This window comes from Grammomys surdaster, unplaced genomic scaffold (genome assembly GCF_004785775.1).
Source record: "Grammomys surdaster isolate TR1022 unplaced genomic scaffold, NIH_TR_1.0 185, whole genome shotgun sequence".
Lineage (NCBI taxonomy): Eukaryota > Metazoa > Chordata > Mammalia > Rodentia > Muridae > Grammomys > Grammomys surdaster.
The window spans coordinates 2,883,229-2,907,506 of record NW_021604630.1 but is presented as its reverse complement, the minus strand read 5'-3'; the positions used below and the strand labels follow the sequence as shown (position 1 = coordinate 2,907,506).

Genomic DNA, 24,278 nt, shown 5'->3' with positions numbered 1-24,278 from the left:
CCGTGTGTGCCTGCACCGTGTGTGCCTGCACCGTGTGTGCCTGCACCGTGTGTGCCTGCATGGATGCCTCAGCACCGTGTGTGCCTGCACCGAGTGTATGCCTGGTGCCTGCAGAGGCCAGAAGAGAATATTAAGCTCTCCTGGAACTGCCCTTAGAGATGGTTGTGAGTTTCATGTAGGTGCTGGGAGTCGGGCTAGCATCTTCTGGAAGAGCAGCAGCCTTTGATTTCTTTCGTGGCCTCCTTGGAGAGACACAGCTGCAGTTTGCATGTCTAACAAGCTGCCGGGGCTAAGCTAATAACTAATGTGGTAAAGTCTAGACGAGGTAAAATCACAGACTCTTGTTCAGATCGGTGAGTTCATTGAATACCTGTGGGCGTGGGCAAAAAAACCAAAAAACAAAAAACAAAACAAAGAAACCTCTGTGAGCTTTATTCTTCTGCAGAGCAGAAAATAACCTAGCTTAGACGTCCTTATTGTGTGGAGACTACTCAATTCAGTGATTGTTACTGCCTCACGGAGTCCTCACACACACTGGATGTGGACGATGCTGACGGAATCCTCAGGTGTAGTTGAGCCACAGTCCAAAAGGTCATGCGCATGCGTCCTTGCCATGGGGCGTTGTGCCGGAGACCCCACGTGCTCCAGAGTGCTGGAAAGAGATGCTCTGCAGCCGATCTCTGTCTCCTTTGTCTCTGGAACCCGGCTGTTCTGTTTGTAACTTTTCTTTCTGATCCTTATCAGATCCAGATGAAAAAAGGAACGTGGAGCTGAAGATGGATCAGGCTTTGCTGCTCATCCACAACGAACTGTTGGGAATAAGCCTGACTGTATATTGGAAATCTGAATACTGTTACCAAGTACGTATTGCATGTGTCTTCAGCATTTGCCCTAGGCTTGTCAGATACATTCTTTTAATGACCTCAGACCTAAGCCATTTCTTGTTCCCTTCGCATCTACAGTTAAGGAAATAGTTTATAATAAAAAACTAGATAGAATGTGGTCAGGGGAGAACGCTTGGCCAAGACTGAAGGATGTCTCTTACCCTTTTTTATTTTTTTATTTTTATTTTTTATTTATAATCCAGCACTCGGGAGACAGAGCCAGGTGGATCCCTGTGAGTTCAAGGCCAGCCTGCTCTACAAAGAAGGTTCTAGGACAGAGCTACACAGAGAAACCCTATCTCAAGCAAAAAAACAATAGAATGCTAGATTTAGTGGTAGGCTGTATTTATTAACTCGTGAAAAGTAAATCTGTGAACAATAGATATGAATACCTTGTTCGGTTTCATCATGGATGGCAGTCATTACTTTAATATAAATTAGGTAAGGTTTATCCAAAAAACTTCACTTTTAAGTTTTTTAAAGTATGAAGGAAAAGTTAGGATTTTTTTTTCTTAGCTATTATTTTCTCCCACAACTGAGAGACTTTCAAAACCTCTAACAGGAGTAGAGGTGTAACTGATGAAAAAGCATCTTCCTAACAGTACAAGGCCCTGGCTTTGACCCCCAGCACTGCCAAATAACAGCAACAATAATAATACCAGCAAACACCCTGACACCATGCCTGTTCGGCTTTTGTCTTACCAGTGCACCTTCCAGCCTCTGGCGAACGTCTCTCATGGTGGAAAACCTGCAAAGCCAAGCGTTGCAGCTGTCTCTGTGAGCACCCAGCATGGGTCCATCCTGCAGGTTAACTCTACCTTGGAAGAGAGAGCAGGTTGCAGGTCTGTGGCTGCTCCTCATGGTCTAACTCAAGTTTGCTCTTTTTCCTACTAGGTTTTCATTTTTCTTAATCTTCCTGATTCATATATAAGATTTCATGACGTTCTTTGCTGATGGTGTTAGCAATGTCTAGGTCTGGTTCTCAACCTTCCTAATGGTGCAGGCCTTTAATAACAGTTCCTCATGTTGTGGTGACCCCAACCATAAAATTATATTTGTTACACTACTTCATAACTGTTATGAATAATTGTTTACTGTTATGAATTATAATATAAATATCTGATATACAAAATATTTGAGAGACAGTCCCCCCGGAGGGGTCATGGCCCACAGGTTGAGAACCTCTGGTCTAGTTCCTTATTTCCTCATTTAACCATTTGCCATCATTTTGCCTGCTCCCTGTAGGCTGGAATACAAATTTGGAGAATTTGGAAACTATTCCCTTTTGGTACAGCCTGCTTCCAGCGGGGCCAGTGAAATTGACTGTGACGTCGTTGTTAATGATAATCCAGTCGACAGTAACCTTCGTAAGTACATGTTCCTTCGTTGGTTTCTTAAGTTTGGGTTTTTGAAGGTTTCAGTCTCGTTGGTCCTGACACTTCATGGTGTGTCCTTTAATTTACAACTGTATATTATCTATTTCTGTCATTTGTTTATGGTACAGTTGTAGTTTTCTTCCTTTTTGGTGTTGGCAATTAAAGTCAGGACCTCATACATGCTGAAGCATTTGCTCTAACACTGGCCTATAAGTCCAATCCCTGTTTGATTATTTTTAGTGCGTATACTAAGAAAATCAGGTGATGTAACACCATATTTCGATATTGCTAGGCTTACTTACAAAGCATACAGTTTTATAAAGTCAACAGACTGGAAAGAAACTGGAAGTAGGGCAGTTAACTTTCTTGTTGGGGACTGAGGGCACACATAGCGTTTCCTGTGAACCTCGTCAGTGACAGTCAGCTGATGTTCCCTTATGGTGAGGGGCATCTTTCATTCACCTACAACTCTGTGCAGAATGTCTGTCACCTTGAGCCCTCTCTAGATATTACTGTGTGTGACGCTCTTTAAGGGACAGCAAGGAATCTTTGTGGCATTAATAAGTCTACGGAAAGCTGAGTGGTGTTACTTTAAAAGAATGTAGAGCCAATACCGAAGGGCCATTGGGGGAGCAAAATAACTGGTTAAAAGAATATTGAGGCTTAGCAGGATGGCTCAGTGGGTAAAGGCACTTGGCACCAAGTCTGAGGATCCAGTTCAATCCCTGAATCTCACATGGTAAAGAGACTAGACTCCTAAAAGTTGTCCTGATACCTTTGCATGCCCAGTGGCACACATGTACCCATACATACACACCAAGACTGAAAAAATGTAAAGACAGCAAAAAAGCAATGAATGTCACTAGTGAAAAATAACATCTGCAAATGGTATAAAAACTGCAGGGTTATTAGGAAACAAAGAAGACAAAAATAAAAACCATATTTAAGTTGCCTTTGGAGTCACAGGGGCACCTAATATTGACTTGGGTGATTTAAAATTCTCACTTGAGGGCCAGCAAGATGGTTCAGTGGTAAAGGTGCTTGCTGCTAAGCCTGAACCCAGAACCCATGTGGTTGTTCTGACACCAACTAAACAGGCCTTTGCTAGCTCAGCAAATCTGCTTCACTTGGTCAGCTGCAGGAAGTGCTTCTTCAGTGTGCACATCTGTCACATGCTCAGCAATTGGCATTGCCTCCACAGTCTGAAAGAGTTATTGGTAGCTTTGCATGGCGCTGAGTTTGTAAAGAACAACTTAGGTTTATAGAAATGTTACAAAAAGTTTTCTGAATGCCCTTTATCTGCCTTTCTGTATGCTCTTACACTACGTAATCATTACTATAATTACCCTATATAGAATTATTGGGACCAGGAGCTTAACATTTCTATAGCACATAGACACTATAGATATTTAAACTTCTCAAAGTTGCTGTTTTTAGCATACATTTGTTTATGTACTGTGTTGGCGGGTGCCAGGGTCCACACGTCATGGAGTAAACAGAAACTCTGAGGTTTTGGCTCTTTTCTACCGTGTGGGCTCTGGGCATGGAATTTGGGTTGTCAGGCTCGGTGGATCTAATCTATGGTCCCATGTTGCATTTAGTTGTCAAATCTGCTTTGTCCCGGTCAGAGAAAGATAGTCCCTTGCTTTCCTTTGTCTTTCATGACCTTGATGGTTTTGAAGAGAACTGGCTGTTTTGTAGACTGACCCTGGTAGAAGTTTTCTCCTGGGTCGGTAGAGGTTTTCCATCAGAGGGTAGAAAATTCCGTAAAGAGAGCTGTGTTCTCTTCAGTGCGGCGACCAGACCTTCTCCAGGACTCATACCCACTGTGAACATGGCAAAGGATGTAGAGATGAAGTGACGTGTTGTCTGGGGTTTAAAATACATCGACGAGGGCTGGAGAGATGGCTCAGTGGTTAATAGCACCGACTGCTCTTCCAGAGGTCCAGAGGTCCAGAGTTCAATTCCCAGCAACCACATGGTGGCTCACAACCATCTGTAATGTGATCAGATGCCCTCTTCTGGTGTGTCTTAGAACAGAGACTATGTACTCACATACATAGTAAAAGAAATAAAAATCTTAAATAAAATAAAATACATCGACGAAACATGATTTAGTACATAAAACAGAGTGAGTGGTACCGATTTTGTTTGGCTGAAGTTAGAATCCAGGTCCTGGCAAGCGGAGAGTCAGTGCCCTACCACTGAGCTGTATCCCTGGCCCCAAGAGAGACAGTGTCTTAATAATAATAGAAATCTTTAGGAGCCAGGTGGCAGGTGTGCTGTGAGTATATCATGCGGCTCTCCCGCTTCCTCATTCTCCATTGTTCATACAGAGTCTAACGCGAATACGAGCTTAGCTCTTTCCGTTCCAGCGGGGTGATGAATGCCCCTGTAGCTTTGATACTTAAGACGGTGTTCTGGGGATAACGTTCTTCTTTGTCTTCAGCTGTGAGCATCGCCTTCCTTGTTGGCCTAGCCCTCATCATCGTAATATCCTTCCTGAGGCTCTTGCTGAGGTAAGTTGTGGAGAACACGACGGGGAAGCACAGACCCAGAAATGATAAACCCAGGAAGGGGAAGGTGGCCCGCCACTGACCAGTATTCCACCTCAGGACAATCACCAAGAGCAGACACACACAGATGACCGATATTCTCTGTTTTATAGGATTTGTACATCCGCCATGACTGCTCTAGTCCTGGGCATCTGAGCAGACTCTAGTCTCTGACCAAGGGCATGAAGGTGTGAATGGGCGTTTGCCGTCCATTCTCCCACCATGGCTGAAGATGAAGATATTTGTCCTCTGGATTGAGTTTTAGTTAGAAGAGGTGGTTTATAATATCTCTTGAGCCACCCCCTACACAGACACACAACACACACACACACATACATATACACACACACACACTTTCTCTGCTCCCCGCTAGCCCAGAAGTCTGGGGGCTAAGTATAGTACAAAGGTAGCCTGTAGCTCGGGACCTCAGCATGGAGTCCCTTTCCTTGTGTAGAAGCATCTGATTGGAGAAGCCATTTGGGCTTCTCTGCCTGATTAACAGTAACCCTGGGAAGTGAATCAGTAGACAAGAAAAGAGAAATGAAGCAAAATAGATGCAGGCAGGTTTAATCAACTCTCAGATTTAATTATTTTTAAAGTAGTGTGCATGTGTTTGTGTGTCTGTGTATGTCTGTTTCTCTCCCTGTCTGTCTGTCTGTCTGTGTGTCTGTGTGTGTGTCTCTGCAGAGGCCAGAGACGTTGGATTCATTGGAGAGAGAGTAAAGGTTGTTTTGAGCCACCCAGTATGGATGCTGGGACCCAAACTCAGGTCTTCTTTAAGAACAGTATACACTCTTAATAGCCAAGCACCTCTCCAACCCTTTGATTAACTTTAGAAGACAGTTCTTTTGTGTTTTAAAAGGAAGAAGGGTGGCCACAGTGACACACACCTGTAATCCCTACAATTGGGAGGTAGAGAAAGGGGGATCTTGAGTTCACAGCCAGCCTTGGCTCCATAGTGAAATCTGGTCTGAGAGAGGAAAGATGAATGGAAGGACCACAGAATTCACCAGCACCATCCAGGTTGGAAGAATGAAAACAACTTTTATTTGGCTGCCTAGAGGGAGCTCATTCTGACTCGGGGAGCGTTTGAAGTAGTTTCGTTCAGTGTCTGAGAAACCTGACCTTACAGTGGTGAGGCTCACTCGCTGCTTAGACGTGACCACTGGACTCAGCTGCTTCCCAGGAGGAAAGTTCAAGTCCCGAAGTTCTGTTTCTTGGAGGCAAGTGCCATCTTGTCAGTCTTGTGGTGAGATGGAAATGCTGTTCTAATACAGCAGCATGCTTTGCCCTGGTGCTTTCCCTGTGAATGGATCTGTCCCTTCACTTCAGAGTGACAGATAGTTGTGTGACATACTTGCAAGGAGAAACTGGTCATCTTGTCATCTTGGACTCCTCTGGGTCTCCTAGGTGAACAGACTGAATGCTCCAGTGGTGGGGAGCTAAAGGCTACTCTTTGCCCTGTTGTTTCTCAACATACTTGTGTAAGCTCAAGGATGTTATGTGGACCAAGACTCTCCCCCTTTCACTCGGAGAACAGGCAGTCGAAGATGAATGTCTTATTCATTTTTTAAGCATTTCAACTTCTCCATTTTGGTGCTTTCTTGAATGTGTCTATTTTAACGTCTTCACGTGATGGTGGCGTTTACAGCGCTGTGCAGACTAGATTGCAAGTGGAAGATCCTCTGTGTGGGTTACATGTGCACCTGATTTGAACACGAATGAAGAATATCCACGAGCCAGCGAAACCGAGCTGGCTACATGAGGATAATAAGGAGTGTTGCATGATGGGAAAGGTCTGCTTGATGGCTTGAACAGGAAAGGCACTAGCCACCAAGCCTGACGACCTGACCAATCCAAGTTCCATGTGTCAGGAGAGAACCAGCTCCTGCAAGGTGTCCTCTGGCCGCCATTCTTTGGCATGTGCATACCTCCTCCATTAATAAATAAACTTAAGAAAATAAATGTAAAATATGATTATGTCATGATCCTGTTTAGAAATAAAACAGCCTCCCACTTTTACAGATACTGCCGTGTTTATGGATGGGATGATTTTTATGCCTGGGCTTCCTGTAAAGTTATAGAAGGCAGTGAGTCAGGAGGGGGAAGGAAGTTTGGTGAAGTAAGGTTGCCCATGTGTGGATATTTGAAGCTCAATGACTCTCATTGCATTTCTCAAAACATATGGGTGGTTTTGTGGTTTTGTTTTAAGCTTTCGAGACAGGGTTTCTCTGTGTAGCCCTGGCCATCTCAGAACTCGCTCTGCAGACTAGGCTGGCCTCAAACTTAGAGTATCCCCCTACTTCTGTCTCCCAAGTGCCGGGATTAAAGGCATGTGCTACCACACCCAGCAAAAACTGTGTTTAAAAAAATTGTGTGTGTGTTTATGTGTGTGTAGCAGGGACATGCACACTTATGGATGTCAGAAGACACCTCTCAGGGGTCAGTTCTCTTGTAGCATGTGGATTCCTTAGATCAAACTCAGGTTATCAGGCTTGGTGGCAAGCAGTTTTACTTAGTGGGCGATCATGTGGGCTGGAGATCTTTAGAAAGATTTATGCCCAAGTAGAAATCTCATCCTAATGAGAAATCAATGAATGTATTTACCCTTTTGTTGACCATGTAGAAGAATTGGTTTGTTGCCAATGGATGCTCTCTCCGGTGTGGACGTGTGCGTTCGTGTGTAGTTGCACTCACACAGTGTGTTCGTTTTGCTTTGCTATAAGTAATTGCTCATTTCTTTGCATGTCCTGTGGAGTCATTCCTCTGTCTAGTGGTCAAAGTTGTTGCCATGTGCTTGTTCTTGTACCTTTAGCAGTTAAGAACCCTGGTGACAGAGAGCGTGAGGTTGATTTTCAGTCTTCGAGTCTCTATCATTATTTTTATTCTCGGATGAGGGCTGCTAACAAACTTTGATCTCGACTTTCTATTTCTAAATCTCCTTCATAATGTTTATGAACCTTAAGTTATATTTTATTTCAGTATCTAGTCAGTTTGAAAATATTGCCATTCAAGACAGAAAACTAATGGAGGAATTTTTCTTTCTTTCTTTTTTTTTTTTTTTAAATAACAGTTTAGATGATGTCAATAATTGGATTTCTAAGGCAATAGCTTCTCGAGAAACTGACCGCCTCATCAATTCTGTGAGTTACTGGAGTTTACATGTGTTGTCTGGGAGGTTTTCTAAATGTGAATTCATAATTTTCTTTTAGTGAGCATTATTGTCCAGTTTAATACATTTGATTATATTGTACAAGGTCAGACTATATGTCCTGAATGTTTTCCCTATGCTGCTGAATCTAACCCAGGGCCTGTGCGTGCTACACAGACTTTACATTCATGTCCTAAATGTCCCCATGCTGCTGAATCTAACCCAGGGCTTGTGGATGCTGCTCAGACTTTCTACATGCAGTAACGTTCCTGGTCTGGACTTAGATTCTTCTTCCTGTCTGATAACCCCAAGTATAAGCCAGCATTCCATGCATGCTTGCTTGCTTCCCTCCTTCCGCCCCTCCCCCCCCCCCCCCCCCCCCCCCCCCCCCTCTCTCTCAGACAGGGTCATGTGCCTTAGGCTGACCTCTAACTTACTGTGTAGTACATAGCCAAGGATACCCTTGCTCCCCCTCTCGTCCACCTCCTCCTGTGTGCTGAGATTTAAGGCCAGTGCCGTCTCAGTTACTTAGGTGGTTCTAGGAATCAAGCCCAAAGCCTCAAACATGATGGTCAAACATCTTCCCAATTGTCCCAGCCCGCTCACATCTGGTTTTTATTATACTTAATTATTTAATTATTTCTTATTTATGTGTGTGTATAAAAGACACGTGGGTGTGAGTGTGTGTGTGTGCATGTATGTGCTATGGCCTGCACGTAAAGCTCAGAAGGCTACCTTTGGGAGTCGGTCTTTCCCTTCCACTGTGGGTTCTGGGAATCAAACCCAGGTTATGAGGCTCACACAGCTGGCACTTCAGGTTTGGCCATTTTGCTAGCCTTCAAGATGCATCCTAACAAGGAGCAGCCTTGTCCTCAGCCCCTGTGGAGGCCCCAGTCCCCTTTCTCAGTGAGGGTAGAAGTCTGGGCCACCTTAAGATGTACAGTTTTTAATCAGCAGGCAGCCCCATTTGGAAATAAATAAAAAACTGGTGAGATGGCTCAGCAGTTAAGAGCACTGACTGTTCTTCCAGAGGTCATAAGTTCAAATCCCAGAAACTACATGGTGGTTCACAACCACCTGTAATGAGATCTGATGCTCTCTTATGGGTGACTGAAGACATCTACAGAGTACTTACATTAAATAAATAAATAAATAAATAAATAAATAAATAAATAAATACTTTTGGGCCACAGGGAGAGAAGGGAAAAAAGAAAAGAAAAGAAAGAAGGAAGGAAGAAAGGAAGAAAGAAAGAAACTAAATGAACCAGAACATCAGTATTATAAGTATCAATGTCAGTGGCCACTGTGATAATTAAATACACTGTTACATTTGGGCTAAAGTATATAAAGTCTCTGTAACATATTTGTTTCCACGTCTGTTCTGGACTACCCAAGATCCAGTTCCTACCTTATTGTTTCAGTGGGGGGGGGGGGGGACTGAACACATGGTCTCTCACGTGGTAGCAAGCACTCTGTCACTGAGCTACATCTCCAGCCCCAGAACTAGTCCTCTGTCATTATCAGATGACTGCCAGCAAGATCTGCAAAGAACACAAACATGCCAGTGGGGTGGAGAATGAGACCTCAGATGGGGTCCTTACAAAACCCAACTCTTGTTCAAAAACTATTCTTTTCTACTCTAACTTCTTTCCTGGATTATCAGATGGTGAAACTGATTCCTTAGCCCTGTCAAGTATCACCTCTTTCTCCCTTTGCTTGGAAGGAACTAGGATCCCCCAGCAGAGCAGACCCTCTCTGCGCTGATTGCCAACCAGAAACACAGCGTACTTCTGCCCTGCCGTACCGTCTCCGATGCGTGGACACATTTAGGGGGTAAGTGGAGCTCAGCGGTGGGCACCGGCCCTTGTTAGATTTCATAATTACACACAAGCCCATTTTTAGCGTAAGGCGTTTTGCACGTTTTTAATTTTCTAGGCTGGTGTAGTGTTGCACTCAGGAGGCCAAGGCGAAAGGATTGCTGGAAATTCAAGGTTGTCCTGGGATACCTAGCAAGACCCTTTCTAAAAAAAAAAAGTTAAAAACAAAACAAGTAACACCAGAAGATCATTGTCTGGGGATTGTCACGATAAGGGACTGGAGTATAAGCAAAACCCGCCCACCTAGCTTGCACTTGTCACTGAGGTCATTCCCTAACATCACAAAAAGCAGACAAAAAAGGAAACAAAAGGAAAGATTAGCATGGCATTGAGAGAGAAGAGGGAGGGAACACAGCCAGAACTAGTTTCCACAAGTGTAGTGGGTAGTTTAGTTAGTAGTCTGGGCAAGTGGCCATGTTCGGGACATAAGGCCCACTTTCACCCTTTGCTGCTAGAACCCCTGGAGTAGTAACAAGCCCCCTGGCAGCAGCTCTACAATCAGGGGCCATAGTTTGTCACGCTGTACTTCTGGTAGAAGGGTGAAGGCTAAACTCTGAAAAAGCAGATTCACGAATAGCCAAAAATAAAACACACAGTGTCTGTTCTTCCATCTAAGGGAACCCTGCAGTTCCTTCCGAGCATCGGGAGTCTTGGGTACCCCCCTTTGGATATGTGGGAGCCAGTTCAGGTGCTTGGATAAGCTTCCCCTATCCAAAACGCTTGGAGCCAGAAGCGTTTCAGATTTCAGAGTTAGAATATTAACCACGAGAAAGCTTGTGGGTGGGACCCAGGTCTAAACACAAGCTTAGATTTCTTACCTGTACCTCACATGCATGACATGAAAGTGATTTTAGGCAGGATTTTAATGTGCCTGGGGGGGGGTTGTTTATTTGTTTTTGTCTTGTGTTTTTTTTTTTTACTTTTGGGGGTGGGAGTGAGGCATTCTGGGATTTAAAACTGGGCTCCACACCTGGTAAGTAACCACTGCTTCACCACCGGCCCAGTTCCTGCATCTTTGCTTGAGCTGACATTTTCCACCTGTGACTTTGTGGACACAGTTGGTATATTAGTACATTTCAGATTGCAGGTAAAACCCATCACAGTATGCAGAATTGACAACAAGCCTGTATTTCCCCATGCTGCTGCACCTCTAACATGTCTTACTTGAACACTTAGAAATACCATTGGAATGTGCTTTTAATGAGCGTGCTTCACGGATGGGAAAATAGAGTCACTGAGCTAAATAACTCAGCCACTCAGTTGCTAAGAAGGAGAGACAGGCTACTGTTGTAGGTGGGTCACCGAGCACAGCAGGTTGCTAAGTGTTCCTTCTCAGCTTAGCAGCCAATGGTAGCCTGTTCAGAAGCCATTTTACTGTATCTTTTTCTTTCCTGTCACCATTGACACATGGAGATAAGAAGTTCATAGGTAAACAGAAACTAACATTAAATACTTAAGACTCGCCTACTGAGACAGCAAGACTGGAGCTTTGAATCCTCAGTTTAGTGAGACTCATGACAGTAAACCTGAGACATCTGAAATAATTAACACAAAGTTGTGTTACTGGAAACACATTACTTTGTTTTCAGATCCTAAAATTTAGTTGGGTAGTATGAAGTTTTCTTTAAAATAGCTGTGTGTGGGTGTGTGTATGCTCGTGGGTGTTAGCTGTGGTTTCCTGGTCATGGTGTCCCTGTGGAGTTGGAAGAACAGCTTACAGAAGTAATTCTCCCCTTCTACCATGTGAGGCTGGGGTCTTCAGGCTTACAGTAAGTGCCTTTACCAGCTAAGCTATCTTGCCAACCCAAGTATAAAATTTTCTGGACATACTGTGTTAGATAAAAGTGTAGGCTGAAGACCATCATTTTGTGTCCCCTCGTAGTGAGCACCAGGTGATCATATCTCACTTTAAAATTTTCTACTTGTGTCATGATCTGCCCTGTGGAGTCACATTATCACGCGATGCACCTTGTGTGGAGCGTGTCTGTACTTGACGGCCGTCGTTACATCGTCCTCTCTTTGTTTACCTTGTAGGGTAGCTCTCATCCTCATGGTCTTCGTTAATTACGGTGGAGGAAAGTATTGGTACTTCAAACATTCAAGTTGGAATGGTAAGACACTTCCCACAGGTAGCATTGCTTATAATACACCAGCCCTCTCCCCAGAGAACTGGAGGTTAGCGGAAGACTTGGCATCCCCCTGTGAGCACTCCACCAGAGCCCTCCCAGCCTGCTTAGAACCACCTTGGCCTTACTCGGGGCCCTTTGGTTTGATTCTTCAGAGGATCTAGAGTAACTCTGGATTTTTCTGCTGTGGGACTGTGGGTCTCCACGGGGAATGTAAAGACTTGGTTTTACGCAATGATTGGTACAGTTCAGGTAGTAGAACAATGGTATTCTGGGGGGGTCTAGGTCTACCTTCTTAAGACTTACAGTCTTTCTTGGGGTGCCACTCAGGAAGATTATTCTGAGTGGCACTCAGTAATAGCTATGAATCTGGATGGGTAGTTGGCTGGATAGTGGATATTTTAGAACCAGGAAAATGACACAGAATACAGACATGGACTTTTGAGAAATTTTAGTTGTTTTTATCCTAACCAGACCATACCTGCAGAAGCCTCTAGAAGAGAGTTGGCACCCAGATTCCATATATTGATGATGGAGTCTGTTGCTGATGCAGCTCAATACTCAGACCTGCAGTCCAGTTGGTAGTAGAACATGAGTTGTTTTAAAGTGTTTATTTAAAACACGAGTTATTGCTTCTTGACCTCTTGGCTAAGGCCAAGTATAAAACAAGATTCATCAGCTGGCAAAATGGCTCAGCAGGTGAAGGCGCTTGCGGCCAAGCCTGACAGCTTGAGTTCAATCCCCGAGACCCACGTTGTGAAAATGACTCCTGCAAGTTGTCCCCTGACCTCTACTCATGCCTCCCGACCCATAAGTTAAGTAATTAATAACTGAAAATTTTAAAACAAGAGTTCTATCTCCCATTCATGTCTAAACACCAGATTCTCTCTTGTGTGGCTGAATATTTTCAGTTATGTTCCATGTTGGACATTCTGGTAGAAGACGTGGAGTGTCTGGTGGAAGGAGAGAATAGATTTTGATTAGTATTGATGGAAGGTCATAAACCTGTCCACAGATCTCTAGTTTTAACCTCCATGAATGGTTTATGGTCAGGAACCTCCCCTGGCCCGGTCAGGCCCAGTGACTGTGTAGGGGCTCCTGTCTGTGTATTGTACTCTGGGTAAATACACAGCAAAGTGTACACATTTGCAACTGGGAAGTATTTATAGTCTAGAGTCCTTCTTACTGTTTGTTCTTGTGTTGTTTTACAGGACTGACTGTGGCTGACCTCGTCTTCCCATGGTGAGCTGACGATATATTATAAGGGTTATTATATACATTAGTGATTAACGCCCATCACCAATAATGCACTGGTGTTGAATAACAGAAGGAGGTAAAAGCCTTCCCCTTGGAGTCCAAATTTGAAGTCTCTATCTCAGTGCTACATGCCTTCCATCTCCTTGTCTGTCTGTTTTATGATTGCATTTCTGTCTGCATGCTGTGTGTCACTCCAACAAAGTGCTTCTCTCTACATTTATTGAACAGCACAGAAAGCATCAATGGGAAAGGACAAGAACACTTTACAGGAATCTCGAACAGAGTTTTACAAGGGATTAAGTCACTGGCTCCAACTGATCCAGACCACAGCAGTATTGTTTATCCACCAGTGTCTATAAAACTGATTGTTTTCAACCTTTATGGTAGATTTTTGGAAGTGGATCTCAACTTCTGTATCTGCTGCTTTTGGCAAATGATACACATGCGTTATCTGCACCGGGGGAATGGAAGAATATTAACCTAAGATTAAAACTATGCATTAGCTTAGGTGGTATGGTTGATGACTTGGGAAATCCAAGGAAACACGGGTAGATTCATATTGTTCTCTTAAAGGTCAATGAATCAAGCAGGCTGCGCACACAGTAGAATAACAGTCTTAAATGACTTCAAGGAGTATTAGTAACCCTGGCTATGAGGCCCAGCAAAAGTTCTAGTGTCCTAGAATATCAGAGGTGTTTCACAATATTGCATCGGCATAGCCTGTCATCCATTCCTCCACACGTCTCTTGTCCTATGTCTGTGAAAGACTGGAGCCTCTGTCTGTGACCTATGAGCTAGCACTGATTGTTGTGAAGCCCTACTGTAAGTTGTGTTACTGGGCATTTCATACACTTGACGTCACATTTATGCCTATGTCCATCAAAGATATTTGGTATCTCTATGTCTGCGTGAGATTGAAACTAAGATCTTGTGCCAAACTGTAGCCTCAGCCTCAAAGGTGAAAGTTTTCATAGGAACATCTTGTTAGAACACGTATCCTCTACTTGATGCTGAAACTCTACCACAAGTTCTGAATTTATAGTCAAGTTCTATAAATCTCCTAAATATGTGTAAATCATAGCTCTTAAAAACAGGTACAGTAAATTGGCCTCTGTGAATATGGATTCATACATAGTGGGAAATGAGAGATGCAAATAAGACAGTGTAGAAGTGGAGAGGACACACTCGCCACCCGTGGGTTCTTAGTCTTGCCGGGGCATATTTCTCGTCTGAGACGCCACTCGTGTTCACTCTGATGCTCCGAGCAACTTTGGTGCTCCATCACCAGAGACGGTTCCCAGACAGTGGTTGATATGTTGGGACTCTGGTCTCTTATTACTACCATAGGTCAGGGTTTGGGGAGAGATGTTTGGTTTTTTGAGAGAGACCTGGATAGGGCACTTATTGTTTGCTCAAGATCTGGTAATGACTTCAGCATGCTGTCTGCAGGCTCCTCCTGTTACTGTCCTGTGAGCAACTGACTCTGAAAGGGAAGCCAGAGGATGCTGGGAGTCAGCCAGAGCAAGCCACGCTTCCCTAATCCCTAGTCAGTAACTAGGAAAAGTACACTGTGGTGTGTCAGTTACTTTCTCCTCGCTGGGACAAAATATCTCACGGAAGGGACTTAGTGGAAGAAGTTAATTTAGCTCAGGGGTGTGTAGCAGCAGCGGAGCAGGAGGCAGCTTGCTCCCAGCCAGACCGGAAGCAGTGTCTACGGGCAGGAATAGGGGCTGCACCAGTCCTCTAGCGCCACCCTTCAGCCCTGTGATGGCCAAGTTGTCTCATTTCCAAAAGGCCCTATGATCTCCTAAAACACCAAATGGGGACTGACTTTGAACATGCATCCTTACGTTCAGTTTTGGGTTTTTAGGGAGACTTTGTGAGTTTAAAGCAAGGAAAGAGAAATATGTGTGACTCCTACCAGATGGGGAGGGGGGAGGAGAGACGGAGAGACAGAAGGAGGGATTTTTTTCTTCCAGGAGAAGGAATGAGTTTCTAAAAGATGGGATGTTTTCTTTCTGAAGGACTTTGCGTGCTAGTGCAAGCCCCTTGCATCCCAGCATCTATAGCCGTCCTCTCTGACAGCTGCTTGGAGGGCTGTCCTTTGGAGTCCCACCAACTATTACCCAGTTTTCCTCCTATAACAGGACTCGAAGATGTTCTGTCAAAGCTCCCAGCCAACAGGGCTGTGTTTGGGCCCCTCCTGTATTATATGAGCCTGACACTTGAATTGGCTCTGGTGGACGGATGGTGTGTCACCCCCCTCCTGTGTTATAAGATTTGGCCACCCACCAATAGCCTTTCTTTTTAGGTTTGTCTTTATTATGGGATCTTCAATTTTCCTGTCAATGACTTCTATCCTACAACGAGGATGTTCAAAACTCAAACTGCTGGGGAAAATTGTGTGGAGAAGTTTCCTGCTGATCTGTATAGGAATTATCGTTGTCAACCCCAATTACTGCCTTGGTCCATGTAAGTAGCTCTGGCCCGTTGTTAGTGTATGTCAAGTTGAACTATGGAAAAGACTTGTTTTATATGTATGTGTGTGTGTGTGTATCCATTATGTATGTATATATATGTATGTGTGTATATGTGTATATATATATGTGTGTGTGTGTGTGTATGTATGTATGTGTATATGAGTGTGTATGTGTATATGTATATATATATGTGTGTGTGTATATGTATGTATATATATGTGTGTGTATGTATGTATATATGTATATGTATATATGTGTGTGTGTATGTATGTATGTATGTATATATACATGTGTGTATGTATTATGTATGTGTATATGTGTGTATGTGTCTATGTATATATGTGTATGTGTGTATATGTATGTATATATGTGTGTGTATGTATATATGTGTATATGCATGTATATATGTATGTATGTATATATGTGTATATGTATGTGTATGTATGTATGTATATATACATGTGTGTATGTGTGTGTGTGTGTGTGTATTTTCCCCCAGTGTTTGGGATCAAACCCAGGCCCCTGCACATGCTCAGCAAACTTTTTGCCACTGAGCCCCACATGTCCTCATCTGATGTAATTCTTCCAACTCAGCCCCTCCCAGCAGCTCAATCATTAGAAGAGTACCCTAACTGCTTGTGTATCATTGGCTACTATCGTACTTAGCTTGGCATTTTAGTACTGGGAGGCACTGTTGTGACTACTCCAATTCCTGCGACATAAAGGTCAGGCTGAGTGAGGTTGAAGTTGTGTATCTGACCTCAAGCCACATGTGACAATTTACTTACAAGCAAGAGATAATGTCTCCCCTTCAGGAGACAATACTGTCTTGGGGTAAGATGCGTCCTGCTGGCTTAGCCTAAGGTGACTTGTGTCTTTGGCAGTGTCTTGGGATAAGGTCCGGATCCCTGGTGTCCTGCAGCGGTTGGGAGTGACGTACTTCGTGGTTGCTGTATTGGAGCTCTCCTTCTCGAAGCCTGTGCCCGACAGCTGTGCCTTGGTGAGAAGCTTACGTGTGTCTGTGGAGGGAGTGGTGGTGAGGGGGACGTAGCTGGAGGACAGCCTTGAGGGTCATTTATCTGATGCTGCTCACCTTCCTTTTGAGTTAGTCTCTCACTGGCCTAGAACTCTCTGGGTAGGCTAGACTGCCTAGCCGGTGAGTCCTAGGGACCCTCCTTTATACAGGTCATTGGGATGGAACTGAAGTCCCCTATTGATCCACCTGTCCTCTCATCCCCAGAAATTGTATTTTTTAAACAACAGGACAATTCACAGTACAGTTTTCTGAATCCTTAGACTGCATAGTCTATCGCTGCACTTCTGTCAGTGAAATACTTTTTCCTGTCTCCATTAATTGCTTCTTTTTTTTTTTTTTTTTTTTTGAGTCAGTGAGGCAGGATCTCACTATGTAGACCAGGCTAGGTTTGAACTCATAGAGTTCCACTTGCCTCTACCTCCTGAGTGCTGAGATTAAAGGCATGTTTCACCACACAATACTCTTTAGTTTTTTTCTCTCTTGATGCTACTAAGGACTAACCCAAGGGCCTCGTGTAGCCTAGACCAGCCTCAGACTCAGTATGTCGCTGAAGGTTGGCCTCCTGATTCACCTGCTTCCACCTCTCAGGTGCCACTGTGCCTTGCATTATTAGATCAGTGTGCATGCACACACTCCGTGTGTACTAGTGTGTGCAGATGAGAACAGCCTTGGGTGTCGTCCCTTGGGTGCCATCTACATTTTCTTGTTGAGATTGGTCTGGGCACAGCCAAGTGGGCCAGGTTTGCTGGCCAGTGAGCTCAGAGAGGTACATTGGGATTACAGGATCATAACCCACACCAGCCTTCTTGTGTTTGTTCTGAGGATTGAATTGAGGTCCTCATGCTACCTCTGAACTATCTCCTCAGCCAGATATATATACATATATATACATATATATGTATATATATATATATATATATGTATATATAGAGAGAGAGAGAGAGAGAGAGAGAGACAGAGAGACAGAGAGACAGAGAGAGAGAGAGAGACAGAGAGAGAGACAGAGAGAGAGACAGAGAGAGACAGAGAGAGAGACAGAGTGAGAGACAGACAGAGAGAGAGATTTTATTCTACTATAAATGATCACTGGCTGTTTCCCAGACTCTCTTCACTAGTGGTATACTTGCCTCTCACCCAGGAAAGAAGCTGCTTCTCTCTCCGAGACATCACGTCCAGCTGGCCCCAGTGGCTCGTCATTCTGATGCTGGAAAGCATTTGGCTGGCTTTGACATTCTTTTTACCTGTCCCTGGGTGCCCTACGTAAGTGACCCTCTTGCCAGGTAATCCCTTTGTGTGTATGCTCCTGTTTGTGTGTGAGAGGGGGTGCATGTGTGTGCATGTATGTGCATGTGTGTGCATGTGTGTGCATGTGCATCTAAAGGCTCACAGTATCAAGTTTATTCTTTCTTTCTTTCTTTCTTCTTTCTTTTTTCTTTTTTTTTTTTTTGAGACAGAATTTGCCAAGTAGCTTTGGCCAATGAGTCCAAAGGATCCACCTGCTGGTATTACAAATATGTACCACCATCCATAGCTTTTTTTAAAAAATATATAGTTATGTGTATGAGTGCCTGCATGTGTATCTGCATGCCGTGTGCTTGCAGTGCCCTTGGAGGCCAGAGGAGGTGTTGGATCCCCTGGAACTGTAACCTCCATGTGGGTTCTGGGAATCTAACGCTTGTGCTCTTAACTACTGAGCCATCTCTCCAGCCCCAGTACATGGCTTGGCTTTCTCTCTGTGTGTTTCTGTCTCTGTGTGTCGCTCTCTGTCTCTGTCTCTCTGTGTGTCTATCTCTGTGTGTGTGTCTCTCTCTGTATCTTTCTCTGACTCTGTCTGTTTCTGTCTCTAATTCTATCTCTGTCTCTGACTCTCTCTCTGACTTTCTCTCTGATTCTCTCTCTGACTTCCTCTGTCTGTCTGTCTGTCTGTCTGTCTGTCTGTCTCTCTCTCTCTCTCTCTCCCTCTCCCTCTCTCTGTCTCTCTCTGTGTCTCTTTCTCTGACTCTCTCTCTCTCTCTCTCTGAGTCTCTCTCTCTGTTTCTCTCTCTGTTTCTCTCTCTCTCTCTCTCTCTCTCTCTCTCTCTCTCTCTCTCTCTCTTTCTGACTCTCTCTGTGTGTCTCTGTCTTAGTTAGGATTTTACTGCTGTGAACAGACACCGTGACCAAGGCAACTCTTATAAGGACAACATTTAATTGGGGCTTACAGATTCAGAGGTTCAGTCCATTATCAAGGCAGGAGCATGGCAGCATCCAGGCAGGAAGAGCTGAGAGTTCTACATCCTCATCTGAAGGCTGCTAAGTGGAAGACTGACTTCCAGGCAGCTAGGATGAGGGTCTTAAAGCCCACACCCACAGTGACACACCTGCTCCAGCAGAGCCACACCTTATAGTAGTGCCACACTCTGGGCCAAGCATATACAAACTATTTCTCTCTCTCTCTCTCTCTCTCTCTCTCTCTCTCTCTCTCTCTCTCTCTTGTCTCTCTCTCTCTCTCTCTGTCTCTCTCTCTGTCTCTCTCTGGTTGATCAAACTTGGGTCCTCGTGGTTACAAAGCAAACACTTTCCTGACTGAGCTATCTCTCCAGTCGTGATAGTTCCTTTCTGCATGTCTCTTTCTGCTGAGTCAGTGGTAAGGTTTATAGCACTGAAGAGGAATTTTCTTTTACACTTCATTGTCCTTTGAAGCTCTCTTTCCACTGAGAGGAGGGTCGAGTTGTCCCAGCATCACTCTGATGTAGACCTGCGTCCCAGTGCTGGGAGCCTCTCTCTGGCCAAAGAACACTAAGTTCAGGGGCTGGGGGTGCTGGAGGCCACTTTGTGTGTGAGGCTGTTTGAACCCTGCTGCATGGCCAGCCACTGCTCTGCAATCCTGTCATTTAAGTATGTTTTTTACTTCCCTAGTGGCTACCTTGGCCCTGGCGGTATAGGGGACTTGGGGAAGTACCCTCATTGTACTGGAGGGGCAGCTGGCTACATCGACCGCCTGCTTCTGGGAGACAGTCACCTGTACCAGCACCCGTCCTCCGCTGTGCGTGAGTCTTTCCTTTACTGAGAACTGGGAAGTGGGAAACTAGCTCTATACTATTTAAGGAAAATGTGCTACGAAATCAGGTTTTTTTTTGTTTTTTTTTGTTTTTTTTTGTTTTGGTTTTTCGAGACAGGGTTTCTCTGTGTAGCTCTGGCTGTCCTGGAACTCACTCTGTAGACCAGACTAGCCTCGAACTCTCGAACTCAGAAATCCGCCTGCCTCTGCCTCCCAAGTGCTGGGATTAAAGGCGTGCGCCACCACCGCCCGGCACGAAATCAGTTTTATTTGGAAAACTGGCTGCCTTCATGCCTCAGATGTTCACTACCTGTCGGTAGGTAAAGGCATTTCTGACTGCAGAGTGAAATGAACCATATAAAGCAAATGGAGTTTTAGTTAGCCCTTTAGGTTTCCAGTCCCAGACTCAAGTCAGGGACTCCGGTGCAGGATGTTCGTGGGGTATCCTCACTGGATCCCTGTGAAGAATGCGGGGGGGTGGGGCACTGAACTGCACTATGGGTAATCTCTGTGTCTCTGAAGAGGCACTGGGTGAGGGGTGGGTCCCTTATGGTCCTGGAGGTCGGCTGTCTCCAGCACAGGAGTGACTTAGAAAGGCAGACCAATCCCCACACTTTCGTTTCTCTTGTTTTATATTGTGGGATCCAGCTTAGGGCTCCGGGAGCTGTATGCTTACAGTGTGTGCCCTGCATGAAGTATGTGACAGAGACCTTCTGGCAGTATTTCTAGTACTTGCAGGATGAATGTTTCAGGCCTCAGAAAGCTTGACAATCTGGGTGGTGCTAATACACTGCACACTTCCAAAGTTCTGGTCTCTTTTTTATATTAAAACTACAAATGTTTTATTTTAATTGACTTTGCTTTTTATTTTGCTTTGGTTTTGTTTGCATGCTAGTGCTTAAACCGTGGGTCTCCTATGTGCTAAGCATGCATGCTACCACTGGGCCACTCCCCCTTCTCAAATGGATTATTAAATGTTATGTGCCCAAGAAGAAGGTTGGGAACTGTTGATGCTGCAGTGGGGTTTGCTAAATCAGAAAAGCGTGTGCAGTCCCAGTCCTGTTAGAAAGAAAATGAAAAAGAAGGGAGGGAGAGAGGGAGGGAGGGAAGGAGAGAGGGAGGGAGGAAACCAGGAAGCATCAACTATTGGATTGTATTCCAGTTTGCGTTCTGCCTTGCATTTCTTTTTGTGTTCAGCGAGTGACTGACACCCTCTTTTCTGTCCCCTTAAGGTGCTGTATCACACAGAGGTGGCCTATGACCCAGAAGGAGTCTTAGGGACTATCAACTCCATTGTGATGGCATTTTTAGGAGTTCAGGTATCTGTTCATTTCCTCAGGATAACCCTTCTGACAGTTGGTGACAGCTGCAAACAGTGTATTGAGGGGCCATCCGCTGCCCTCCAGGTCTGGTGAATTCTGTTTAGGACTGAGATTATGCAAACTAGTGTGAGATAGGTCAGCAATTCAAATGACTAGCTGGATCCTGACATTCTGGAAGCTAAGTTCTTACTAGTTGTAGGTTCATGTTAGCTTGTCTCCCTGTGTTTGTTTATGTTGCTGCAACAAAACAGCTGAGACTAACTCAGAGACAGCAATGTTTGCTTCTCAGGCCTAGGCTCAAAGTGCTGCCAGTTCCTTTTCAGGCAGGGGTCCAGAGTGCAGCCTGTGGAGGGCTGAGCACTGTGTCCACACATCGCTTACAAGGGTGCAAATGCTGGACTTGCTATCCCAAGCCCTTTGTAAGATCATAAAATACATTCATAAGTGCGGAGATCCACACTGGTTCCAGAAGGACCAGATCTCCTTCTGAGTTTTCACTGTATGAACTTAGGAAAGACACAGACTTCCATCTACAGACTTCCATCCATAGCTAGCTATGTAAGCAGCTTTAGAGCATGCATGTGTGTCTTATACCCCAAATCAAATCTGGTTAATCTTTTTTTTTCCCCTTCCATTCTCCCTCTTGCTCCGGACCCCCTCACTCCAGGTCCCCTCACTCCAGCCCAAAGTACACTGTAGCTGTCTTCAGACATCCATATGAGGGCATCATATCTCATCAGGGATGGTTGTGAGACACCATGTGGTTGCTGGGATTTGAACTCATGACCACCCAAAGAGCAATCAGTGCTCTTAACCGCTGAGCCATCTCTCCAACCCAAATCTGATTACTCTTGGTGTCCCACATATGCACTTCTGTTTTGGTTCAGAGCAGTCTAGATTTCTCTATGCAAAGTTGTCCTTCCTGGCGTTTGAGTATATTCTTTGAGGGGAGCAAAGTGGAGAGCAGAAAGGAGTCTACAGCAGGCCAGAGAGAACATTCTGTGATGGAGAGGGCATCCTGACCATGCAGGCAGCCATTGCAAGGAGTCTGTGGAGTACTTCGTGTGACTGGAGTATGACTCAGAACCTCAGTTTTCATTTTACTTGATTTAAAATTTAAATGTCCACACATAGCTAGTGGCAGGCAGTCCTGTTAAGTGGTACAGATCTCAATGTGTACAGTTTGGGGATTCAATAATTTTCCACTAATGGGTCAACACCCTGCCTCTATTTCTGAGGTGCTTAGATTCTATTTTATATATATTCATCTACTCTCTACGCACACTGTAGGCAAACCTCAGCCTGCTAGAGCAGTTGGGTTAGTGTGGGAAGGTTTAGGTACAGACCCACAGCTGCACTGTGTGGATTTGTGTCTAGCTCTCTCATGTGAGGCTGGGTGATGTCTTGGTGTGTCTAATTCCAGAGGTGTTACAAGGATGAAATAGGCCAATTTATACAAAACCCCAAGAACTAGCACATAGGCAATACTCTTACATTTTAGCTATTATTATAAATTAGTAACACTGTATCCTTTGATACTTTCAAAAAGTTTCACTCTAGTTCAGAGAGATTTTTGTGCAGTGTCCTGTCTGCATTTTTTAAGTTTTCCCTACACCCAGTTCTGTTTTGCTCCTTTGCATCCTGGGTAGTGTTGCCAGACCCGATACTTTGTAGCCAGGCTAGTCTGACCTAGTTTCTTCTCACCTAAATGGGTGTTACTGAAAACACCCTGTTACCTGAATTTCCATCCTGTTACTATGATAAAACTCTCTGTCAGAAAGCAATTTAGGGGAGGAAAGGGTTGTTTCACTCACAGGTCACAGGCCTTCTTTGAGGCAAGTGAGGGTAGGCACTCAAGGAAAAGCCCTGCAGGAGTGCTACGCCTGCTGCCTCACTAGCCTGCTGCCTCACTAGCGGGCTTGCGCATGCTCAGGCAGCTCTCCTATACATCCAGAAGCACTTACCCAGGGATAGTGCTGTCCACAGTGGGCCCGACCCTCCTGTATCAATTAGCAATGAAGACACAGACACACCAACAGACCGATGTGATCTGAGCAGTTTGTCAATTGAGGTTCCCTTTTCCTAGGTGACTTTAGCTTGTGTCTAGGATAAGGGGTAACTTTCCTGGGCTCCCCAAAACCTCTGGGAGAAAGCCCCTGATCTAAGTGAGACCTGCTGAGCCTCCCGACTACCCTGTTATTTCACTTCTCAACCTACTGTGGCGCTCTTGTGCTTCACATGTTTCTCTGTGTGCTATCCCCCCTTCAGCCGGGATGTCCTGCCTGCTCTGATGCTCTCCCACTTGTAGCTCCAACACTACCTATGTGATGTCCACTTCTGTATCACTGGTCCCACGCTTCTCCCCAGTCTCCACCAGGGCAGAGGGGTCAATTTGCATTCCTCTTTATATCCCCAGAGTCTAGAACATGTACTTTGCAAATAACTCCGTGTGCTGGATGCTTATGTTGATGAAGAGAGAAACAAGAATTCACCATAGGTGACTGACTCTCTTGGTCATATTGTTTTCATCCCCAGGCAGGAAAAATACTGTTGTATTACAAGGATCAGACAAAAGCCATCCTGATCCGATTCGCCGCCTGGTGCTGTATCCTTGTAAGTAGCCAGCCTTCCTTACTCTGATTGCTGTTCTTAAGGCCAACCCTTGTTTAAGAAGAAATGAGGTGTTGAGCAGTCACTGGCTCAGCATGACGGGGAACAGTTGACTAGAAAAACAGGATTCACAGAACAGCATCTTTTAAACTTATTTTTATTTCCTGAGCCTGGAACCCAGGGCCTGGTATGTGCCCAGTACACACTCTGCCACTGAGCCACATTCCTAGCCCCAAGGATGATGTCTTTATATCTAAACTCAGGCTTATTTTCTTAGAAAACTATATTACATAAATAAATAGCATAGTGTTCGCTATCAAACACTTGAATGAGGATTACTAGAGAAAACGTGTAAGAGAGGCTGGCAGTGGTGGTGGTGGCGCACGCCTTTAGTCCCAGCGCTTCGGAGGCAGAGGCAGGCGGATCTTTGAGTTCAAGGCCAGCCTGGTCTATAGGACAGGCAAGGATACACAGAGAAACCCTGTCTCAAAAAACAAAAACAGAAAACACAGAGAGAGAGAGAGAGAGAGAGAGAGAGAGAGAGAGAGAGAGAGAGAGAGAGAG

At 44.7% G+C, this 24,278-nt stretch overlaps 1 protein-coding gene across 1 annotated transcript in view; it reads left to right on the top strand.

The window, feature by feature from the left end:
- Positions 1-24,278, top strand: part of Hgsnat (heparan-alpha-glucosaminide N-acetyltransferase) — a 29,489-nt gene that overhangs the window by 2,890 nt on the left and 2,321 nt on the right. The window contains exons 2-15 of the mRNA XM_028768206.1: positions 745-860; positions 1,590-1,726; positions 2,130-2,251; positions 4,710-4,779; positions 7,889-7,958; positions 9,690-9,799; positions 11,878-11,954; positions 13,181-13,211; positions 15,538-15,698; positions 16,591-16,706; positions 17,881-18,002; positions 19,641-19,767; positions 21,015-21,101; positions 23,640-23,717. Of these exons, the coding sequence (XP_028624039.1) occupies positions 745-860; positions 1,590-1,726; positions 2,130-2,251; positions 4,710-4,779; positions 7,889-7,958; positions 9,690-9,799; positions 11,878-11,954; positions 13,181-13,211; positions 15,538-15,698; positions 16,591-16,706; positions 17,881-18,002; positions 19,641-19,767; positions 21,015-21,101; positions 23,640-23,717 (1,424 nt within the window). The remainder of the gene's footprint in view (positions 1-744; positions 861-1,589; positions 1,727-2,129; positions 2,252-4,709; positions 4,780-7,888; positions 7,959-9,689; positions 9,800-11,877; positions 11,955-13,180; positions 13,212-15,537; positions 15,699-16,590; positions 16,707-17,880; positions 18,003-19,640; positions 19,768-21,014; positions 21,102-23,639; positions 23,718-24,278) is intronic.